This window comes from Mesocricetus auratus, unplaced genomic scaffold (assembly GCF_017639785.1).
Source record: "Mesocricetus auratus isolate SY011 unplaced genomic scaffold, BCM_Maur_2.0 Super-Scaffold_100011, whole genome shotgun sequence".
Taxonomy (NCBI): Eukaryota; Metazoa; Chordata; class Mammalia; order Rodentia; family Cricetidae; genus Mesocricetus; species Mesocricetus auratus.
The window spans coordinates 66,256,420-66,275,986 of record NW_024429195.1 but is presented as its reverse complement, the minus strand read 5'-3'; the positions used below and the strand labels follow the sequence as shown (position 1 = coordinate 66,275,986).

The 19,567-nt window shown below is 33.8% G+C and overlaps 1 protein-coding gene across 1 annotated transcript in view; it reads left to right on the top strand.

Annotated features, from left to right (window-relative positions):
- The window catches only part of Mgat4c (MGAT4 family member C), a 40,839-nt gene extending 32,670 nt beyond the window's left edge, over window positions 1-8,169 (top strand). Inside the window, exons 3-4 of the mRNA XM_040754977.1 lie at window positions 3,607-3,754; window positions 6,113-8,169. Of these exons, the coding sequence (XP_040610911.1) occupies window positions 3,607-3,754; window positions 6,113-7,254 (1,290 nt within the window). The 3' untranslated portion in view covers window positions 7,255-8,169. The remainder of the gene's footprint in view (window positions 1-3,606; window positions 3,755-6,112) is intronic.
- The last annotated feature ends 11,398 nt before the right edge of the window (window positions 8,170-19,567 follow it).

Sequence of the window (19,567 nt, the reverse complement as noted above, 5' to 3'; positions counted from 1 at the left end):
GGTAATAAAATAAAATACAGTTTCTGCTTAACACTTTTCTTCTTTCATCTTTCATTTTATTTTTCATAAGCTTATCTCTCTTGGGTTTTGTCTTTATTATTCCATAATGTCATAATGAATACAATTTTCTAAGCATAAACAAATATCTTTCTCTTGTATTATTGAAACAGTACTTATAATTCTGAGAAATCAGATGAACAGAATTAGTAGTCTCTGGAGTTATTTACCACATTTCAATTATCTTTTTGATAGAAAATTTATTTGTCATTTGAAACTATAGGCACATTAATGTCTTGGTATATTTGCTTTTGTTTTAGAAAGATAAGTGACTTTCAGTTGGAAAGGAAGTAGAATTCAGTGGAAGAGACAAATACTTTACAAACTAAGTGGCAGAAACACTGCATGCCCAATCAACTTAGCCTTTCAGCTGTGAGCATCTTCAAAGTAGCCACTAGGGTATATATTTAGACTGTAGTGAGTCCATTGAATTGCATTACCATCCAGAAAATGATTGTCATAAAGCTTTGCCTTATTACTGAGACACACACTTTAGCATAGTTACTGCAGAAAAGAAGGCATCCAGGGAGTCTGGATGTTCAGTCAGTCGCCTCTGAAAGCAGCCAACCAGACAGGCTCAGGTGAAAGTTACATTTTTATTGATGCTGAAAGTATTAAGAAACTTCTTGAGAACTGAATTAAGTACTTTCATGTCAGTTCTGTTTCATTTTATATTCTACCACGTCCTTCAACCAAAATGAATGTATTTCATTTTATCACGGAAAAGATCTAGATTTTACATGCTCAGGGAAGAATCCTTAAAAAAATACTCAATACCGTAAGGTTTCTTTAGCATGTAGCCTCATATAACAACAGAATATTAAAATGTATATAGCATAGAGACTACCGTGGACTTTATAGAAATGGTTTCGTGTCTTCTGTTGATGTTGTACACTATTACATTATTTTTGAACTAATTTTGTGATAATTCATCTGCATTTACTTTGTAGCAATCCTAATTTTTTGTTTAATACATTAATTGTATTTGTATACTTGATCCATATAAATAGATTAAACTATTTATGCGTAATATAGGATAATCAGAATTCAGTGAATATTAAACTACTATGTTAAAAGAAATTTTATTTAACCCTCTCTCAAAAAACCTAAAGGAAAAAAAAAGTTTTACTATATCTTTCCTCTTTGAGTCAGTAATGAAGATTCCATGTCTAATCAAGGTAAAACTTGTGTATGAATCTTACCCAGTGTTTTAGAACAGAGATTTAATTAATGTTTTATTGACCACAGATAATTACTCAATGCAAAATTCGTTTAAAGAATTTATTTTTTTCTACTGTCTTACTGGCTGGCACTTGACTCATTTAAGTACCTACCACAAATGCTAGAAATATGTCTTCATAAGAAGACACAGGGAAGTAGACAACTTAGCAAAAGGAAAAATGACTTCCCAGTCAGATTCTCCTAAAATATATGACCAAAAATAATCTAATAAGGTATGGCCACAAACTTTATCAGATTATCAGAATTTACCATTGAAGTTGCATCAAAGCTTAGAGAAATTGAAAGCAAATGATACCAACAGGACATATTCAACCTGAACTTGAAAATCTGATTAAATGTAAGTGCTTTTGTTGATACAATGACACAAAATTCCACTACCAAACACCAAATTGTAATGAATATTAATGATTCCATTTATCTTTCCCGGAACATCAAACAAAAAGTGTTCACATACACATCCATACACACAGAGATAAAGACTACAATAAGAAAAATGAGAAGCCAACAAGGTCTCAACTCATTCTACTGACTAGGTACAAATGGAATCTAATTGACGTTATACTGAAAAACATTTTTAGATAAGCAATTTCATGTCAAAAGGATGATGGCTAACTACTCTCAACAATTTTAATTTATATGGCTGTCAATGTTCTATTGCTGTAAAAAAGACACCATGACCACAGCAATTCCTGTAAAGGAAAGTGTTTAGTTGGGTCTGGCTTGCAGGCTCAGAGGTTTAGTCCCTTGCAATCAAGGCAGGAAGTTTGTTTGCATGCAGGCTGGCACAATGATGGAGAAGTAGATAAGAGTTATATATCCCTATCTGCAGGCAGCAGACAGAAAGTGATAGTGGATCTGCCTTGAGAATTTGAAGTCTCAAAGCCTACTCCAAGTGATACACTTAATCCGACAAGGCCATACTGAGGCCTACAAGACCACACCTCCTAATAGTGTCAATGCCTATGAGCATATAGGGGCTATTTTCATTCAATTCACCACAACGACCTTATAAAGTCACCTATATGAATCAATAAATTTGGTAAGAAATTTTTCTAAATTTAAATAGTTTGTTTACAGCTAAAACTTCCTACTCATTCTTTAAATATTATAATCAGTATTTTTTTTCATTTGCAAGCATTTGTAGAAGAATACATGAATTTATATGGCTCAAAATTTGGGGAATCCAGAAGGAAAACACCTCAAGTGAAAGCTCATTTTGTTTTGAAATATTTAAAATTTGGATGTGTTGGCATTGGGGATTTTCAAGTAAGGACTGAATCGCTGAACAATGGAATAATAGTGCATGTTATAGAAAAGCAAATGTGTTACAGAATAAAGATTAAAGTGAGAAAGTTTATAACAGAAGCTGAAGGTAAAAAATAAGGTAACCCAGTCACAAAAAGAGAAACATGGCATGTACTCTCTCATATATGGATTTTAGACATAGATCTGGGGAGTGCCAGCCTACAATCCTATGGCCAGAGAGTCTGGGAAACAGAAACTTTATTTAGTGGCTGATCGAAGAAGAGGCAGACTCCCTTGGTTAAGTACTGAGCTGAACTCAAGAAAGCCAGTAACAGAGAGGGAGGACTGATGATCAAAGGGATTAAGACTGGGCTGGACTGATGATCAAAGGGATTAAGACTGGGCTGGTTTAACCCCCCAGAAACAGCTGACCAGACAAAGGTTAACTCTTGAATCCCAGGCATTAGCCTGAGAAGCCAGCATGGGACTGATCAAGACCCCCTGAATCTGGGTGTCAGTGAAGAGGCCTAGGGAATCTATTGAGCCTTGGGCAGCAGATCAGTACCCATCCCAAGTATACACACGGACTTTGGACTCCAATAGAACAATGTGAGGTGCACTCTCACCCAGAACTCTTGGGAAAGGGTCTAGGCCCTGCCCTATATGAAATGACACACTATGGACACCCCCATGGAGGGCCTCACCCTCCCTGGAGAAATGAGAGGATAACGGGGGGGGGGGAGGGGAGGGCACGGGAGGAAGGGAGGGAATGGGAGAGGGACCTGGAACTGACTTGTGAAGCAACCTTGATTCTTATCTAAATTTAAACTGGAAAATAAAATTTAAAAAAAAAAGAATAAAAAAAATGAAATACTGTATGAAATCTAAAAAAAAAAAAATAAGGTCTAAGTTGATGGTATTGTGGCTATGGGTTAGTAATTGAGATTTTGTAACTTTCTAAATATACACACCTCCCATATTTCCATTTTGTAAGGAGATAGTCACCTAATCAGTGTCCACTTGTTATTTGTTAATTTTGTATGTATATATGTTTACATTTAGGAAGGTGACAAGCAACTCATAAGGGAAACATCCACACATCAGCTTAATTCTGAACGCTATGTTCACACTTTCAAGGATTTATCTAACTTCTCAGGAACAATAAATGTCACCTATCGCTACCTAGCTGCCACACCTTTACATAGAAAGCGTAAGTATCATTAAACGTTTTCATTAAAAACAGAAATTTGCATAACAATAATGATAATTTGCTGTTTGTGTAGCAATATAGGATTACAAGATAGATTATTGATATCCATAGTTTAAGAAGGATTCAACATTCTTCAAGCTTTGTAGTACTTTCTGAGCCAGTAACTATTAAGATAGCAGGTTTTAATAAAAAGCCTTTAGAAATTTGTTATAGAGATATAAACAAGATAAATAATTATCCATTGACTTTAAAATTGACTTGAAAATATTTTTATGTTGCTGTATTTCCATTCTTTAGAGTTTAGTTTTATAATTTCTAACCACTGCTGAATGTGGTCTTGGTAGTATACTATTTTATAAATCATTATCATAGACTGTCAAAAACTAGTAGATTTTATTTTATTGTCTCATAATTCTGGTAGCCAGAAGTTGAGATTTAAGTATTGGCACTCTCATAATCATTATGATTGTTCCAAAGAAGATTTGCCAAATTAAAATTCAAGTTGAGGAGCATTCAGTAAGATGACAATGTTTACTCATGCCAATTTGAAGATTTTCTGTTTGGAAAAAAATAATAGCCTTTCCAAATTTAGAGCTCTTTTGAGTGACTTCTGTGTGGTCTAGTTTTGCAAAGAGAAAAATTAAAAGCCATAGAATGAACTTCCATCAAACACATGCTTACCACTGCATTAACTGATAAGAACATAACAGGTCATTGACTGGTAGTCAGTGACTTATATTACATATTCCAGATAGAAATATCAGAAGAAAGAAAGAACTTCCAATGAGCTTCTTAAGCACACCTGTGGTATCAAGGGAATGCCTATATTAACTCACTAGGCCTTACACATAAACATATTCACTTTAACACAACTTTATTGAGTCTTCATGCTAAGAAATTAGATTTTACAAAGTTGCATAATGCTTGTCAGACGTAAAATTATGTACTTACTATTATTTCTCACCCTGAAAATATCCATATTTTTTACATTTTTACTTAAATCTAAGAAAATTTTCTCCAGAGAATATTGGTACGAAATATCTTTCCAAACAAATTAAACAGTAAATTCATGAAACCATGTATTTAAGCAATGATAAGATTTTTTTCAAATATATTCTATGAAACTTAATTTTCTATAAGACACATCAGACAAATTTCAATATAAGACTAAGAAATCTACCTACTCCTACTTAGCAAAGAGTGATAAGATAATGAAAACTGAAATACACTGCATTCTATTGAAATTTTATAGATGATTTAAATAATTGTTCAGTCTTTTTTGCCCTCATTACTTGAGTCTAGGTTGCCAGCCTTAATTATAAATTCCCTTTACTTTTATTGATTTAATTTATTGTTTTTACACTGTTCATTTTTATTTTGTTTTTGTTTTTTATTCAAAGTGTATACCAAACTAGCCTCAAACTCATGTCAGTCCTTCTGGCCCAATCCTCCAAACACTGAGACTACAGGTGTGAAATGCTGTACCTCATTTGTTTGTAGATACATTTATATCTAAACTTCTGCCTCTCTTTTCTAATGGGAATATGTAGGAATATTACGTTATAAAACATTTTAGGATTCTTTCATTTTCGTAGTCCATAAACAACATTCGTAATATAGGATCCATGTTAGATTGCTCATAAGATATAATTTGTTTTCCATATAAGATATCAAATGTGCATAAAACACTATAACCCTTGTGCAATGAGTTTGATACTCTAATATTAAAATGTTCAATACAGAGTCATTTCACAGATTTACTTATTGTTACATGAAAAGATAAATGACCCAGAAACAGATATTGGGGTTCAAGCCAAAGATCAGGGAAGCAAAGCAGCTGGCCATTTGCTACTTAATTCTACATCTAAATGGGCTGATCATGCATCCAAGAGTTCTCACCAAGCCTCAGACTTATAGCCTCTCCTTGGAGTTCCTGGAGAATGAATGCCTCTCTGAGACCTTGCTTCTGTCTTATGTACTTCCCTAATGTTGGGTTTAAAGTTATGAGCTATAGTTCTCTTTTAGATAGATTCACTCTTGTGTATATTTGGGAGGCCTTGGACTCACAGAGACCCATATTCCTATTAGTACTGAATCCTAGGATTAAAGGTGTGTACCACCACCTCCTAGCTTCTGGCTGCTTGATATTAAAGGTATGTGCCTGGCTTCTATGGCTTCAGGATGATTTTGATTTCTGAATCCCCAGGCAAAACTTTAATAAATCATAAATAGTATACTACCACAACTTATTATAATTACAGGCCTAAAGAATGAAAATCTTGTTTATTTGGTTTCTATCATTACATTATTCAAAGCCTGTTAACATTTAATTAGTCTTTTTGTTGTTGTTTTACTCAGGGTATCTCACAATTGGACTTTCATCAGTGAAACGGAAAAAAGGAAGTTATTTACTTGAGACAATAAAGTCAATCTTTGAACAGTCCAGCTATGAAGAACTAAAAGAAATTTCAGTAGTGGTGCATCTAGCAGACTTTAATTCATCGTGGCGTGATGTCATGGTCCAAGATATTACACAGAAATTTGCCCATCACATTATTGCAGGAAGATTAATGGTTATACATGCTCCTGAAGAGTATTATCCAGTTCTGGATGGTCTTAAAAGAAATTACAATGACCCAGAGGATAGAGTGAGATTTCGCTCCAAGCAAAATGTAGACTATGCTTTTCTCCTTAATTTCTGTGCCAATACTTCAGACTATTATGTAATGCTTGAAGACGATGTTCGGTGTTCCAAAAATTTCTTAACTGCCATCAAGAAAGTCATTGCATCCTTACAAGGAACATATTGGGTAACTCTTGAGTTCTCAAAGCTTGGCTACATTGGTAAACTGTATCATTCTCATGATCTCCCTCGTCTGGCCCATTTTTTATTAATGTTTTATCAAGAAATGCCTTGTGATTGGCTATTGACTCATTTCCGAGGTCTGCTTGCTCAGAAAAATGTGATTCGATTTAAACCTTCTCTCTTTCAGCACATGGGCTATTATTCATCCTATAAAGGAACTGAGAATAAACTGAAGGATGATGACTTTGAAGAGGAGTCATTTGACATCCCTGATAACCCCCCAGCCAGCCTCTACACTAACATGAATGTCTTTGAAAACTATGAAGCCAGCAAGGCTTACAGTAGTGTTGATGAATACTTCTGGGGCAAACCACCTTCAGTAGGAGATACATTTGTTATTGTATTTGAAAAGCCACTTGTAATTAAAAAAATCAAAGTGAATACTGGAACAGAAGATCGACAGAATGACATTTTGCATCATGGAGCTTTAGATGTTGGGAAAATACTTATGTTCAGAAAACAAGTAAGACAATGTGATACTTACTCAAGACTGGGGGAATTCAAAAATGGAAACTTTGAAATCTCAGAGGTGAATCAAAAAATTCCATTTGACATACAATGCATAAGGATATGTGTTACCAAAACACAAAAAGAATGGCTGATAATTCGGAGTATCAGCATTTGGACTAACTAGGAATTAAACCAGTATACTGAGTCTCCGAAGCAGGTCTTCCTGTTTCAATTCTTCCTAACTTCCTTATTTGTTACCTTTGTCTTTTGGAAGTCACAAATGGATGTGATGTGTCCTAGGAAAAGTTGATGGTCTCAGCAGTTTTTATTGTAGTTCAATGAAATACACCCTTGTATTTTTGTTTTCACTTTTGAGGTCGAATATCATTCTGTAGTTAGAGTTGCTGTCATTCATATATTTAAATGTTCATAGCTCCACAATTTCAACCAATAGTCAAAAGTGATGTAAGATTTATAATGAGAAAATGCTTTCTTTGGATGATAATTAAAACACAGTTGACAGCTATATACACTTATTCATGAATTTTAATTCAATTCATTATATGATCAGACAACTTCTCATTAAGAATCTCTGTGAATATGCAGTTGGTTGCAGTCATAAACTGGGATATTTTTCTTGGAAATTTATGCTTTCACTGACTGCTATATTTCTACAATTAATACCTCCTTATAGAAGTGATGTCTTTACAACAGACTGTTTCGTGTAAATAGGGCTATGGAAAAACAGACTCAAAAATCATCATTCCTCTGGTTATTTCTATGAAAAAGAACACTGCTCATTGTTTAAAACCATTTCTTTGAGCACTTATTAATAAATTTTCTGTGGAAAGAAGTCCGTGTTTACCCTTTGGAAAATACAGTTAATCTCACTATTTTAAAGTTGCATTGGTTACCTGTAATTAACAGACAAAGAGAGATGGCCAACAGTTAGTCCATTTGTCCATACAGTCTCAGTTTATGCAGAAAAAATTGAAATTTATTTTATATTTTGTATTGAAAGTCATGTGATTGAAATTGTAATTTATCCTATTTTGGAGAGATTAAAAAGCCCTCTTACGTGGGAATGGTAAAAACTATAGAAACTAGTTTTGTTTTGTTTTCCTATAATCAGTGAGCTATTTTTTCAAAAACCAAATGAGGGAATTCTTATGTTGGTTTGTTCTGATTGACAGAAAATACTGTACAATCTATGGCAATCTCTCCTCAAAGAACTTAGGGTTTGTGTTTTCTTTATTCCTTCCTTCTTCCCTCCCTTCATTCATTCTTTTCTTTATTTTTACTTGCTTTCTTTCTTCTTTTGTGTATGTATGTATTGATTTATTTAATGTTTATTTCCTTATGCCTACTTGATTATATATGCCACATGTATGTGGTGCCTGAAGAAGCCAGAAAGGGGTATTAGATGTCATGAAACTCAAGTTACAGGCAATTGTGAGATATCTTATTTGGGTGCTGGGAACCAAACCAGTGCCCTCTACAAGAGCAATAAATGCTCTTAACCACTGAGCCTTCACTCAGTCACCATCTGTTCTGTGTCTTATTTATGTTTCAGATAATTTAGTATACCTCCTTGAGTTAGATAACAAAGTTGGTCCATAAAGCATATTACCATGCTGAGTGGTGGATTGTAAAGTGCTTTAACTGATATTTTTGTGCTACCTGCATACAAATAGTAATCGAACTTGGTTAAGGGTTGGTCAGTTGTCTCCATCTTCCCATAAAAGAAATTCAAGACATGACAGTGTGTTCAAACTACATTAGTGTTTGAGAATGTACTCAGTGGACACATTCTTTTCCCAGTTTGATAAGGAACCAACAGAAGTAGTTTCTAATGAACAGTAATGTAGGATGTGTTCATGGAAAAATCAAATACACACACATATATGTATATATATATACATATACTATATATATATAGTGACACTCACACACACATCCATTTGTGTGTGTATCTTTCTGTATGTATGTGTGTATAATGTGTGTCTGTGTGTGTTGTTTAAAGATGTATTTATGATACTAAAAAAATGAAAACAGAAAAAAGAATTGTGTCTGCTATTATTTCTATCCTAAAATACAATAGTGACAATTATATATTCCAAAAGCGATTAGGTTGCTTTTGTTTTATTTGTTCTGTCAAGATCAATTAAATTAGAAAATCAGAATGAGTCAAAATTTTTGTAGTCTTCTTGACATACCCAGTATTTCATACATTGTTGCCCACATTTCCTACAGTGTTATAGAAGATGGTATCTTTTCTTGAATATGCAAATACTAATAATCTGTGACATGTTTAAAATTTAAACTTATAAGGAAATATGAAAACTGCCAAAACATCTGAATTTTTGGTTGAATGGTAACTTCTATACACTTAAAAATTCCTGTTTTTTGTTTTTTAACTTAACTAACTGGCTGTATACTATACCACATGTACCTCAGAACTCACAATGACATTTCTCTACATTTATGGTCACTAAAAGTACATATCTGTATTCCAGTTTTCCATACCTGTACACAATGACCTGCAAGTGAGATTCCAAAGACCATCTATAGTTCCAGTTAAATGTCTGGAAAATGGTTTCATGTAGATTGAAGAGGTTAAGAAGTTGGGGTTGAGACCTGCTGGAAAATTATAAATGTGAATGTGACCAAAAGAAGTCATATTTTATCTTAAGTTCCTTTCATTACTAAAACCTCATTGAATATGCTGCATCACCCAGCATGGTTTGAATGTTTTCTTTACAAGCTGTTCCTGGGTTAACCTACCCTCTTTCTTGCTCTTACTCTATCCATGTGTTTTAATTATTATTATTTTATGTGTACGGGTGTTTTCTCTTCATGTATGTCTTCTGTGTACCACGTGTGTGCATAGGGTCTGAGGAATTCAGAAAAAGGAATCAGATTCTCTGGAACCACAGGTACAGATGGTTAAGAGCCATCATGTGGGTGCTGGTCACTAAATACACTATCTACAAGAGCATCAAGTGCTCTTAACTGAGCCACCTCTCCAACATACCAGTTTCTTCCCTCCTTTCTTGAACATATACAAAGTAGTAGTATTCATTATAGATATGGAGCATTTCAAACATCTTAAGTAGTTTTGCCTTCCCTGTGTTGCATTTATACACAATGGAATTTCAATCAACTATAGAAAAATATGCAGTTGTGAAATCTGTAGGAAAATGGGTGATTGCGGAAAACAGTACTTGGTGTGGTGACTTAGACAAAAATCACATTTCCTTTCTTATATGCATATGCTAATTTATTATTTATGTATGCAAATATTTATGTGTTAAAGCAGCTAGACTACAACAAGAAGAGATCAGTAAGCTAATACCTGAGTTGGGGGTGAAGGAAACACTTTGCTAACTTTCTATGTAAAACAATAGCTTTGAAAAAGAAAACTTCAGTGACGAGTAAAGGGATGCACAAAGAACCACATTTCACTTCATTTTATTTTTCAGTTTTTAAAACTCACTTAAGTCTTTCATTTAATTTTCGTTGTTTGAGACTTTGATCTATATATATCACATGCTTTATCAACTTTACCCTCCAAATCCTCTTCTTAAATTCTTGCTCTATTAACTAACACTTTTCCCTCTGCACTTATAAAACCCACTGAGTCCACTGTTTACTGCCTGTACTTGTGTGGTATAGGGCAATATGCAGGAGAATATGTCCTCCAGGGCTAAATTCCTAAAGAAAACTGCTCTCTCTCTTCACCGGACATCAGTTACCAGTAACTCCTCATCAAGGGATAGAGCTTCATGAGCCCCTGCAATATTCATGCTGGGATTTTGCTTGGCCTGATCTAGTGCAGGTCTTGTGCAAGCAGTTAGAGTCAGTATGAGCCTAGTGAAAGTAGACTGTAAAACCAGCCATGAGTTTTGGTTGAGTTTACCAGATCAGGCATGAATTCAGTCTGTGGAGAGGATTAAATTTCAGTCATGAACTGACATTCTTGCCACTAGTCCCCTGGTAGTCATAGTTTGCCTATCTGGTTGCTATTGTGTTTCACTGTGTTCACACCTGACTAGTTTTCTACCCTGGTGGTATGCATAGAAATCTTGTAGAACTATGAAAGCTAGCCAATACAGAGAAGGCTTTCAGATCAGTAATATATCGGGTTCCCTATGTCTTATAATCAAAGTATGTTGTATCATCAGAATTGGGCTTTACAACAAAGTTATGGGGGGGGTTACTGGGGAACCTTTAATGTTTGAGATATCTATAAGAAAGCACTTAACAACACTTTGAAAAGGGGTAACCCCTATCTCGAACTGAGTTTTTTATTTGATAATCTATGATGTTTGGTAGAGACCATTTCACCCTCTTTATAGGACAACTTCATCTTCCTCCTTTTACTTCCAGAATGTTTATTTTGGGGAAGGCTTCCAAAAGAGCAGATTTTCATGTTATTTTCAAAATCTTTGATGATAACTTTGAACTCCCATCTTCTTCAAAGAATAATCCCTGTTTCATTATTAACTTTATCTCTTCATACAGCCTGTATTACATTATTCCATTCCCCTTCCTTTGAAATCCCCTGCAACTACACATACTTACTAGTTTCTAATTCTAATTTAACATGTATATATATATACATGTATATATATATAAAACTCAAACATCTGCTTATGAAATAGAATACGTAGTATCTGTCTTTCTAGTATTTAAATCTGGATTATTCATTAAGAATAGTTATCTCCCCCCTCATATATTTATGTGAAATTTTCAGGTTTTTACTAGCAAAATAATATTATATTGAATATATAATAGGTTTTCATTATTCATTCATCAGTTGATTGACATCTAGATATTTTCCATTTCCTGGATATTATGAATAAAGCATCAATTAACATTGATGTGCAAGTTTCTCTGAAGCAGAATATGCAGCCATTTCTGCTCTCTTTTGAAATAAAAAAAATCTCACAAATGTTCCCCATACAACTAAAAACTGTGCTCTCTGTGTTAGGAAGTGATTAATAAAGTCCACACAATATCATCACAAGGCATAAATCCAAAAATAATTACTAGGTTTATCAACACTTAATCTGTTAAGCTTTACGTGATTGTTTTTCCTCATAAGGATGAGTGTGTGCATGTGTGGATGATGTGTACATATTTGGTTTATATGCACACACACAGATTACTGTCTTTGCTAAGATAGCCATTAAAAATAATCACAACGAGAAATCAATAGTTTGATTTTTAAATGGTATGAGAACAAGATGCCAACGTATTTCAAGCATAAATTTGAATACACTCTAAGATTTTATAGAAATCTAACATTGTGCAAATGTTCACTTAGTACTATGGCTGGGTCCTGGAAGCCTGACCAAGGTGGCCAGGGAATGAAGGAAGGACAATTTCACAGACACATTCATAGAAAATCTGGGATCCAGTGGGCACATGCCTTCTGGTGGAAACATACCAACAGCGCAGAAACTCAGACCACTTATTTCATTCATTGAATCAAGTAGACAGATTAATGAGAAAAAACTAAAAGAGGAAGAGGCATGTTGTTAGCAAATGTTGGTAGGAGGTATCTGCTGAAGGGCAAATACAGGTTGCAGTTATTTGGAGAAATTTTTTAGCTTTGGTTAAAGATTCTGTACACATTGGTATTAGCTAAAGGTTAATCTTCTTAACATCTGTTCTTTGATGAAAGGCAAGCTTTGGCATTCCTCTGGGAAAGCTTTGCCATTTCCATGGGTCTGAGGCATTGAGGTCCTTAACAATGACATGAACATTCTCAGGTTAACAATACACATTCACTCAGAACTTTATCTACTCCCCACAACTTACTACTAAACTTCTTTAAGTAAACTCTTCTAATATTTATGACAATAAATAGCAAGTATTAAGCCACAGTAAAATGTGGAAAATACAGTCCTAAAAAAATACACTCTTTAACACCAATAATAATGTTCGCTAAAAGACATCCATAACATGAGTTGATATAAATACCTACATCTTTACAAACCAAGCTTTCATATAAATTATGAAATAGATAATGTCCAGGTATGAAAATACAATTTCAAATCTAGTGTTTCATTTAAATACATTTCCCTTCATAGAGTTACAATTATGAGATTTGTACATTCCATTTATTGGACCCATGTTCAGCTTATACTGTGCTAATATAGAAAATATGTCATACAATAATGATATAAATAAAGCAAAATTAATGAATTACTTATTACAAAAAACACCTACTGTTATAGATATGCCCCTTATATCCTCCATTCAAAATTTGTCATATGGTAAATAATTTCTTGAAATCATGATTCCAAGGAGTAACAAATGGTACTTAGCACCCTTTAATGAATAAAATTGTAATTTCCTATCTTTGTTTTGGCCACTGTTTAATTTAAAAGTATTTGCATTTACTTTAATATAGTTGAATGATACCAACACCTCAATTTTAGAACTATGTTATCTATTTGCTAATATTTTACCACTCTATTTTTGATTAGCTTTTCAGTGTTTAAGGCAATGTTAACTTCAGGTGTCTTCTGACCCATGCATCCATTGTAGGTCACAACCTTGTGTTTCATTACATCCTCCCCATCTTGGTGGACCCTCCTTTCCCTTCCTAGGAGATGTTTATGTGAGTCTGGACAAGCCACCAGACAGAAAGAAAACTATGTAACCTTATAGAAATTCAGTTTGTATTTTTGCAAAACTAGAAAAATTGTACCTTGTAGGGTATTTGTAAATATCAGTTTTACTTTATAGTTGCCAGTGGGGCTAGAAATAATGCTGTAGTATAAAGAAAATATAATTTTCCTTTTCTTGGTGATACATATATAATAGATCTGACTCTACTATATACTACCAAAAGGTTTCACTTAATTGATAAAAATTGAAGAAGTATAAGAATAATTGTCCAGGAAAAGTGTCATCACTTATCTTTTGCTTTTTTTTTCCAAAAGAGTGTCATGCAAATTCATGTAAACAACTTCCTAAAATCAAAGTATGTTCTATTCTGGTCATTCTGAACTTTTAGCTTAAAAACCATACAAAAAAGTATCAGTTATCCCTAACTCTCCATTTAAATATTAATGATCATCCCTTTTATTAGAAATTGAAATTTTTAATTTTGAAATTAAAAAGAAAATTAAAAATTGCAATTTCTAAAATTTGTTCAAGAATCCACATAATTTCAGAATCATTTTACTTTAAAAATGATTTTGACTTGCCATCATCTGGCATCTTTTTTTAACACTCAGTGCATTATTGATGCCCTCACTAATAGAGTATAGCCAGTGATGAGTAACCTTTAGAACATCAGATTACATGATCTACATGAGGTTTGGTGTTTAGATTCCTACTTCTGGAAGGCTTTCCTTGCTTGTTTTGGGATTGTTAGAAGACAAAAATGGCCATAGTGAAATACACCTTAGTGCTTCATCTTAATTGCTGGTTTTTAATTGTTTTCTGTTCCAAGATTACATGTCTATGGTTGACTTTTGCTCTGTTTTGTACAACGTCTCAGACAGCTGATCCCCTGCTTCTTATAAAGCTGAAGATGTCATCAAAGTCTTGAGCTTCCTGTCTCCACCTCCCAAGTGCTGTTATCACAGGCACTTACCAACTTGCCCCCACTAAGATTATATATCCTTTAATGTCATTTTATAAATTTCTTAATTTTTGAGAATTTCATACATGCATACTCTTAAATATGGTCACATGTCCTTCTTATTTTCATATTCCAACTCAGCCTAACATGTTCTCTTCTAAGTTCATCTCTGTCCCTTTCTATGTTGTTTCTCTCAGTCTGTCACACTCTCAGTCCAGTTAATGTTGCTCAGATATGCATGGGCTAGTGCCCAGCTGGCGGAGTGCCTAAAAGTGGACCCAAAATAAACAAAGAATTATTCTCTCTCCTCCACCACTACCCTAGTTCAGTATACGGTGGGTCCTGACCTAACTCGTCCACATTCAGATTTCAGCTAGTTTGATCTTGTGTAGGTCTTGATCAGATAATCATACAAAGGCGTTTATGATTGAGATATTCTTAGCATGGCATAGCACCCTCTCCATGATCTAACTGTTACATACTTTCTGCCTGTTATCCTACAGTGGCCTCTGAGCCTTGGTATGTATGTCCATATATATGTATGTATGAATATATATATAGCTGGAGAGACAGATGACAGACATAAAGAAAAGAACAGAACCTTAAACAATTGTTTTATAAGGCTAACACTTTCTTTTTTCTTTGAAGACTGTCTTTGTGTGGTGTCTGTTTTCTCAAGTTTAGTTGTATTGTTACCACTATACTTTACACACCACATTTGTTTAAAAACTAAGAACATATTGTGTCCTCTTTTGTACTTTTTGTATCTTTATATCCTCCAATGCTTGGTTTTAATTCACATTATTTGAGAATCATATCTCACAAAAGTGCATGGGATTATCAGAATGTAAAGATTATTTATGTTTCTTAACATTTATAGGTAAAGCTATAAATTGTAAGATGTTCAGATATTCATTTTCTAACATATAAAAGTAGTAAAATAATAAGTCACATTGTCCCTTCCTCACTAATAATTTTATAATGGTCATTATAAGTTGATAATGGACCTCACTTCAGTAGAATTAAAACCCTCCAAATATCTTTAGCATTTATGTTTAGCATTTGATGTTTAGCATTGATGTTTAAATGTGCATTTTTGACTGTGTTCTAGATAATTAAATTGGAATCTTTTCTGAAAAATATTCATATCTGAAATGAAAATGGCTTATTTTATTACATCAGCTTCTCATTTCACTTTAAGATACTTATTTGGAAGAATCACCCAAAAGTTCAGTTCATTATAAAAAAATGATGATTAAATTTCAGGCTTGCAAGGTAATTGCAATCACATTAAGAAGACAGCATATTAAAGTTATCATTAGATTTTGAATTAAATAATGTACCCTAAACTAAGCTAAGTATCCATGTCTGCAAAATATACAAGGTAAATATAGTGGTGAGATCATTAGTATTTTTAATGAGTGAAATATTCATTGGGTGTATACTCATTAAATGTAATCACCACTTTATTTAATTATATCTGTGTGCAAAACTTACAGTGACTACAGTTTTGAAACTTATTCTATAAGACCACATACAGTCTGTTATTTCTGCTTTGTTGGCAAGAGCCATCCTGTACATATATCAGTATACATTTTTATATGCAGACGCACATGCACATAAACATAAAATATTCTACCACAATCAAGATATCTATAACCCAAATGGGGAAAAGTCATGTGATAAGGGGAGCAAGAGAGCTGGTTAAAAAAACAAGCTTTTGCCATGAAATGGTGGCACACACCTATTATTCCAGCACTCCGGAGGCAGAGGCAGGCAGATCCCTGTGAGTACAAGGCCAGACTGGTCTATAGAGAGAGTTCCAGGACAGGCTCCAAAGATACAGAGAAACCCTGCCTCAAAAATAAAAATTAAAAAAGCAAGCTTTTATATTGTATAACAAACCATCCTGTTGATCACATTCCTGTGCAACTTCATTCAAGTCAATTTTCTCACCATGCCATGGCATACTATTTTCCATGACATGCTTTTCTCCATGACATACTATTCTCCATTACATACTCTTCTCAGCAATATGTCCTTATGGTTTAAAATATTTACTTATGTTACTTATGTCAAACATGTTTCCATTCATTAAAATAACTTCCCAGTTCCTTTATCATCATCCATCCTTTAGTCTAGTCTTGTCTGCAAGGCACACCCATCATCTCACGTTTTATTCTACCATTCACTACAGAACCACATCACATGCTAATAAGAGACATCAGAAATTATTCACTACTGTCATGAGATAAATTAAAAAGTGAAAGTGAAACTTTAATAAAATTATAGATATGCCCTGAAGGTTCCTATCTTTCATTATTTTATATCAAATGGGAAATGGTCTTTAATTTAAATCTGTTGTCTATAATTTGATGTAGAATTAGATAATATAATAAATATAATATTTTATCCAAAATGAAACATGAATTTCAGCTAAGTAAAGAATTGCAACCTTCATTTTTCTTTCCTTGCCTATTTTACATTTCTCCTTCTTTCCAATCATCCTCTTCCTTCCCCTTTCCCCTTTTCCTCCTTCTCTCCTCCCCCCACTTCCCCTAGAAGTGAACCTAGAAAACTTCCTACTAAGTTATACCACTAGTGCCCAAAATGTGTTTACTTTTAACATTTTGTAACTTCAAAACCATATGTAATGGGGAAAAGCATACACATTTTTTGCCTAGTAAGTTACTAGTGAGTTGCTACACAAACATCTTTTAAAATATCTAGAAAAGCAATTATTTCTGCAAGAATGACTGTGAAAAATATTTCTGAGGCTAAGTTTGTATTCAAAGCATTTGGTCTACAATAAATGGGCATAGGTTCTGTTAAATCCATCAATCCATACACTTGCCTTATAGTTTTCTACTGGTTTACAGTAGCCAATCGCTTTTTTATTTCTCTTTGTTCATTTTTGAGATTGTATTTTTATTAAAGCATATAGTCTGTGCATTGAAATATCAGATCAGATTCTCGCAGGCTTAAATCATGACTCAGTTGATGAAATGTGTCTGTTTCTCAACAAGGAGGACTTAAGTTCAGTTCCCCAGGATCCAAGCAAAAAGCTACCATCTTCTGTACCCAAGTTCTTGCTAGGTGTAGGAAGAGAATGGAGACAGGAGCATTCCTGAAAGTCATTGTCTTGCATTACTCCAAAAATGCCATTGCATTCGTCTTCTGTTGGCCTTTTGCTGCTGGCCATGCAGGCTGCACTTTAAAATATTTTGTTTCCCTAGTAACACTCACTTGGACAAAACTAAATTTTTATTTATTTGTCCATTGAGGATGATTCTGAGATAGGAATGGAGGCGACTTCTCCTTTCAGCTCTTAGGTCCCATCTGAGATGCAGGTCCTATGAATACTGCTTCACTCTTTATGATTCCATATGAGCTTTTCATATTGACTTAGAATCCCTAGTTTTCTCCATCAATCCAGCTCTTCTGCTTCCTCTTCCCCAAGGTACCCTGAGCCATATAGGGAGGGATTTGATGGAGGCAGCCCATTTAAGTCTGGTTATTCTAATGTCTCACTCTCTGTATAATGCCTGCCTCCTAAGTCTCTGTATTTGTTCCCATCTGCTGCAGGTGGCTAAGAAAGGCACTGATTAATTTTCTTTTTAATATAATTCTTTCAGAACATCATATAGGTATACATACAATGTACTATGATGAGACGCACCTCCCTACTTTCTTTCCAACCTTCCTTTACCCTGACCAATGAATCTCCCTCCTAACTTCATAGCCATCTTAAAATATGTATACTCCACTGAACAAAGTACGTTCTGCATTATGTACATAGTATGCGGCTACATCTTAGAGAAATGTGGCTCTCTCTCCTCCATCAATTGCAAAAGTTTAGACTGGGATGAGATCTTGGAATCTGCCCTCCTCTGTGCTGGATTGTTTTGTTTTGTTAGTTTTGTTTTCAATAGAGTGTCTATGTAACTCTTGCTATCTCAGAACTGGCTATACTGATGTGAGAGACACCTGCCTCTGCTAATGAGTGCTAGGACTAAAGGTGTGTACCAGAGTATTGAGTTCCCTATTCTACAATTGCTTTGACTGACTTCTTCTTGTGCAGATAAACACAGCAGCTGTGTGTTTAGGTATGCAAAAGTCATGTCATGTCCAGATGTCAATATTTATAACATTGATTTCATTCATATATTGTTATAAAGATTACAAATGATATACAAATTTTCAAAATACTTCCAACTTGAACTAGTAAAATTAATAATAAGATTTTACAAGGTGCTGTTTTACCTGAGTAACAACACTGAAGCCAGTTCTTAATTTTAAATTTTATTTGAAATGAAATATTTGTAGGAATATGTGATTTTTTGTTGTTTTAAATGATGGCATACTAAGAATGCAGAGATATGTACTGTGCAGTTACAAAACCATGTCTTCAGTAGATCAATAAACCAACTCTACCAACTTTAGTTTGGTACAGCTACAACCCAGTAAAATCCCTTAGCACCTTGTTCTCAGTGTATTCAGAACAGAAATAAATTATTTGAATCTATGATAGGATTCCATATTAAAAATAACATTCTATGACTATGCTTTAAAATAATAACGAAGAATTTTTAGGTAATCTATGTATATTCATAATAGTTTTTATAGTGTTTACTAGCTTTAACTGAAAATGCAGGCTTATTTCCAAATTAATGGAAAGAAACATCAATTTTGTCACTTTTTAATAGACTGAATATTTAATGTATAAGGTGATTCAAAATTTATCATTTGCTTCATTCATTAATGAAAATGCCTATCAATCAATGGGACAGATCTAAAATTATAAAATTAGATATTACTTATTATGTGTATAAAGCTACTCCAATTATTTAATTGTGTTTAATCAATTTGAGTGGCTTAGGAGAGACATTCAATT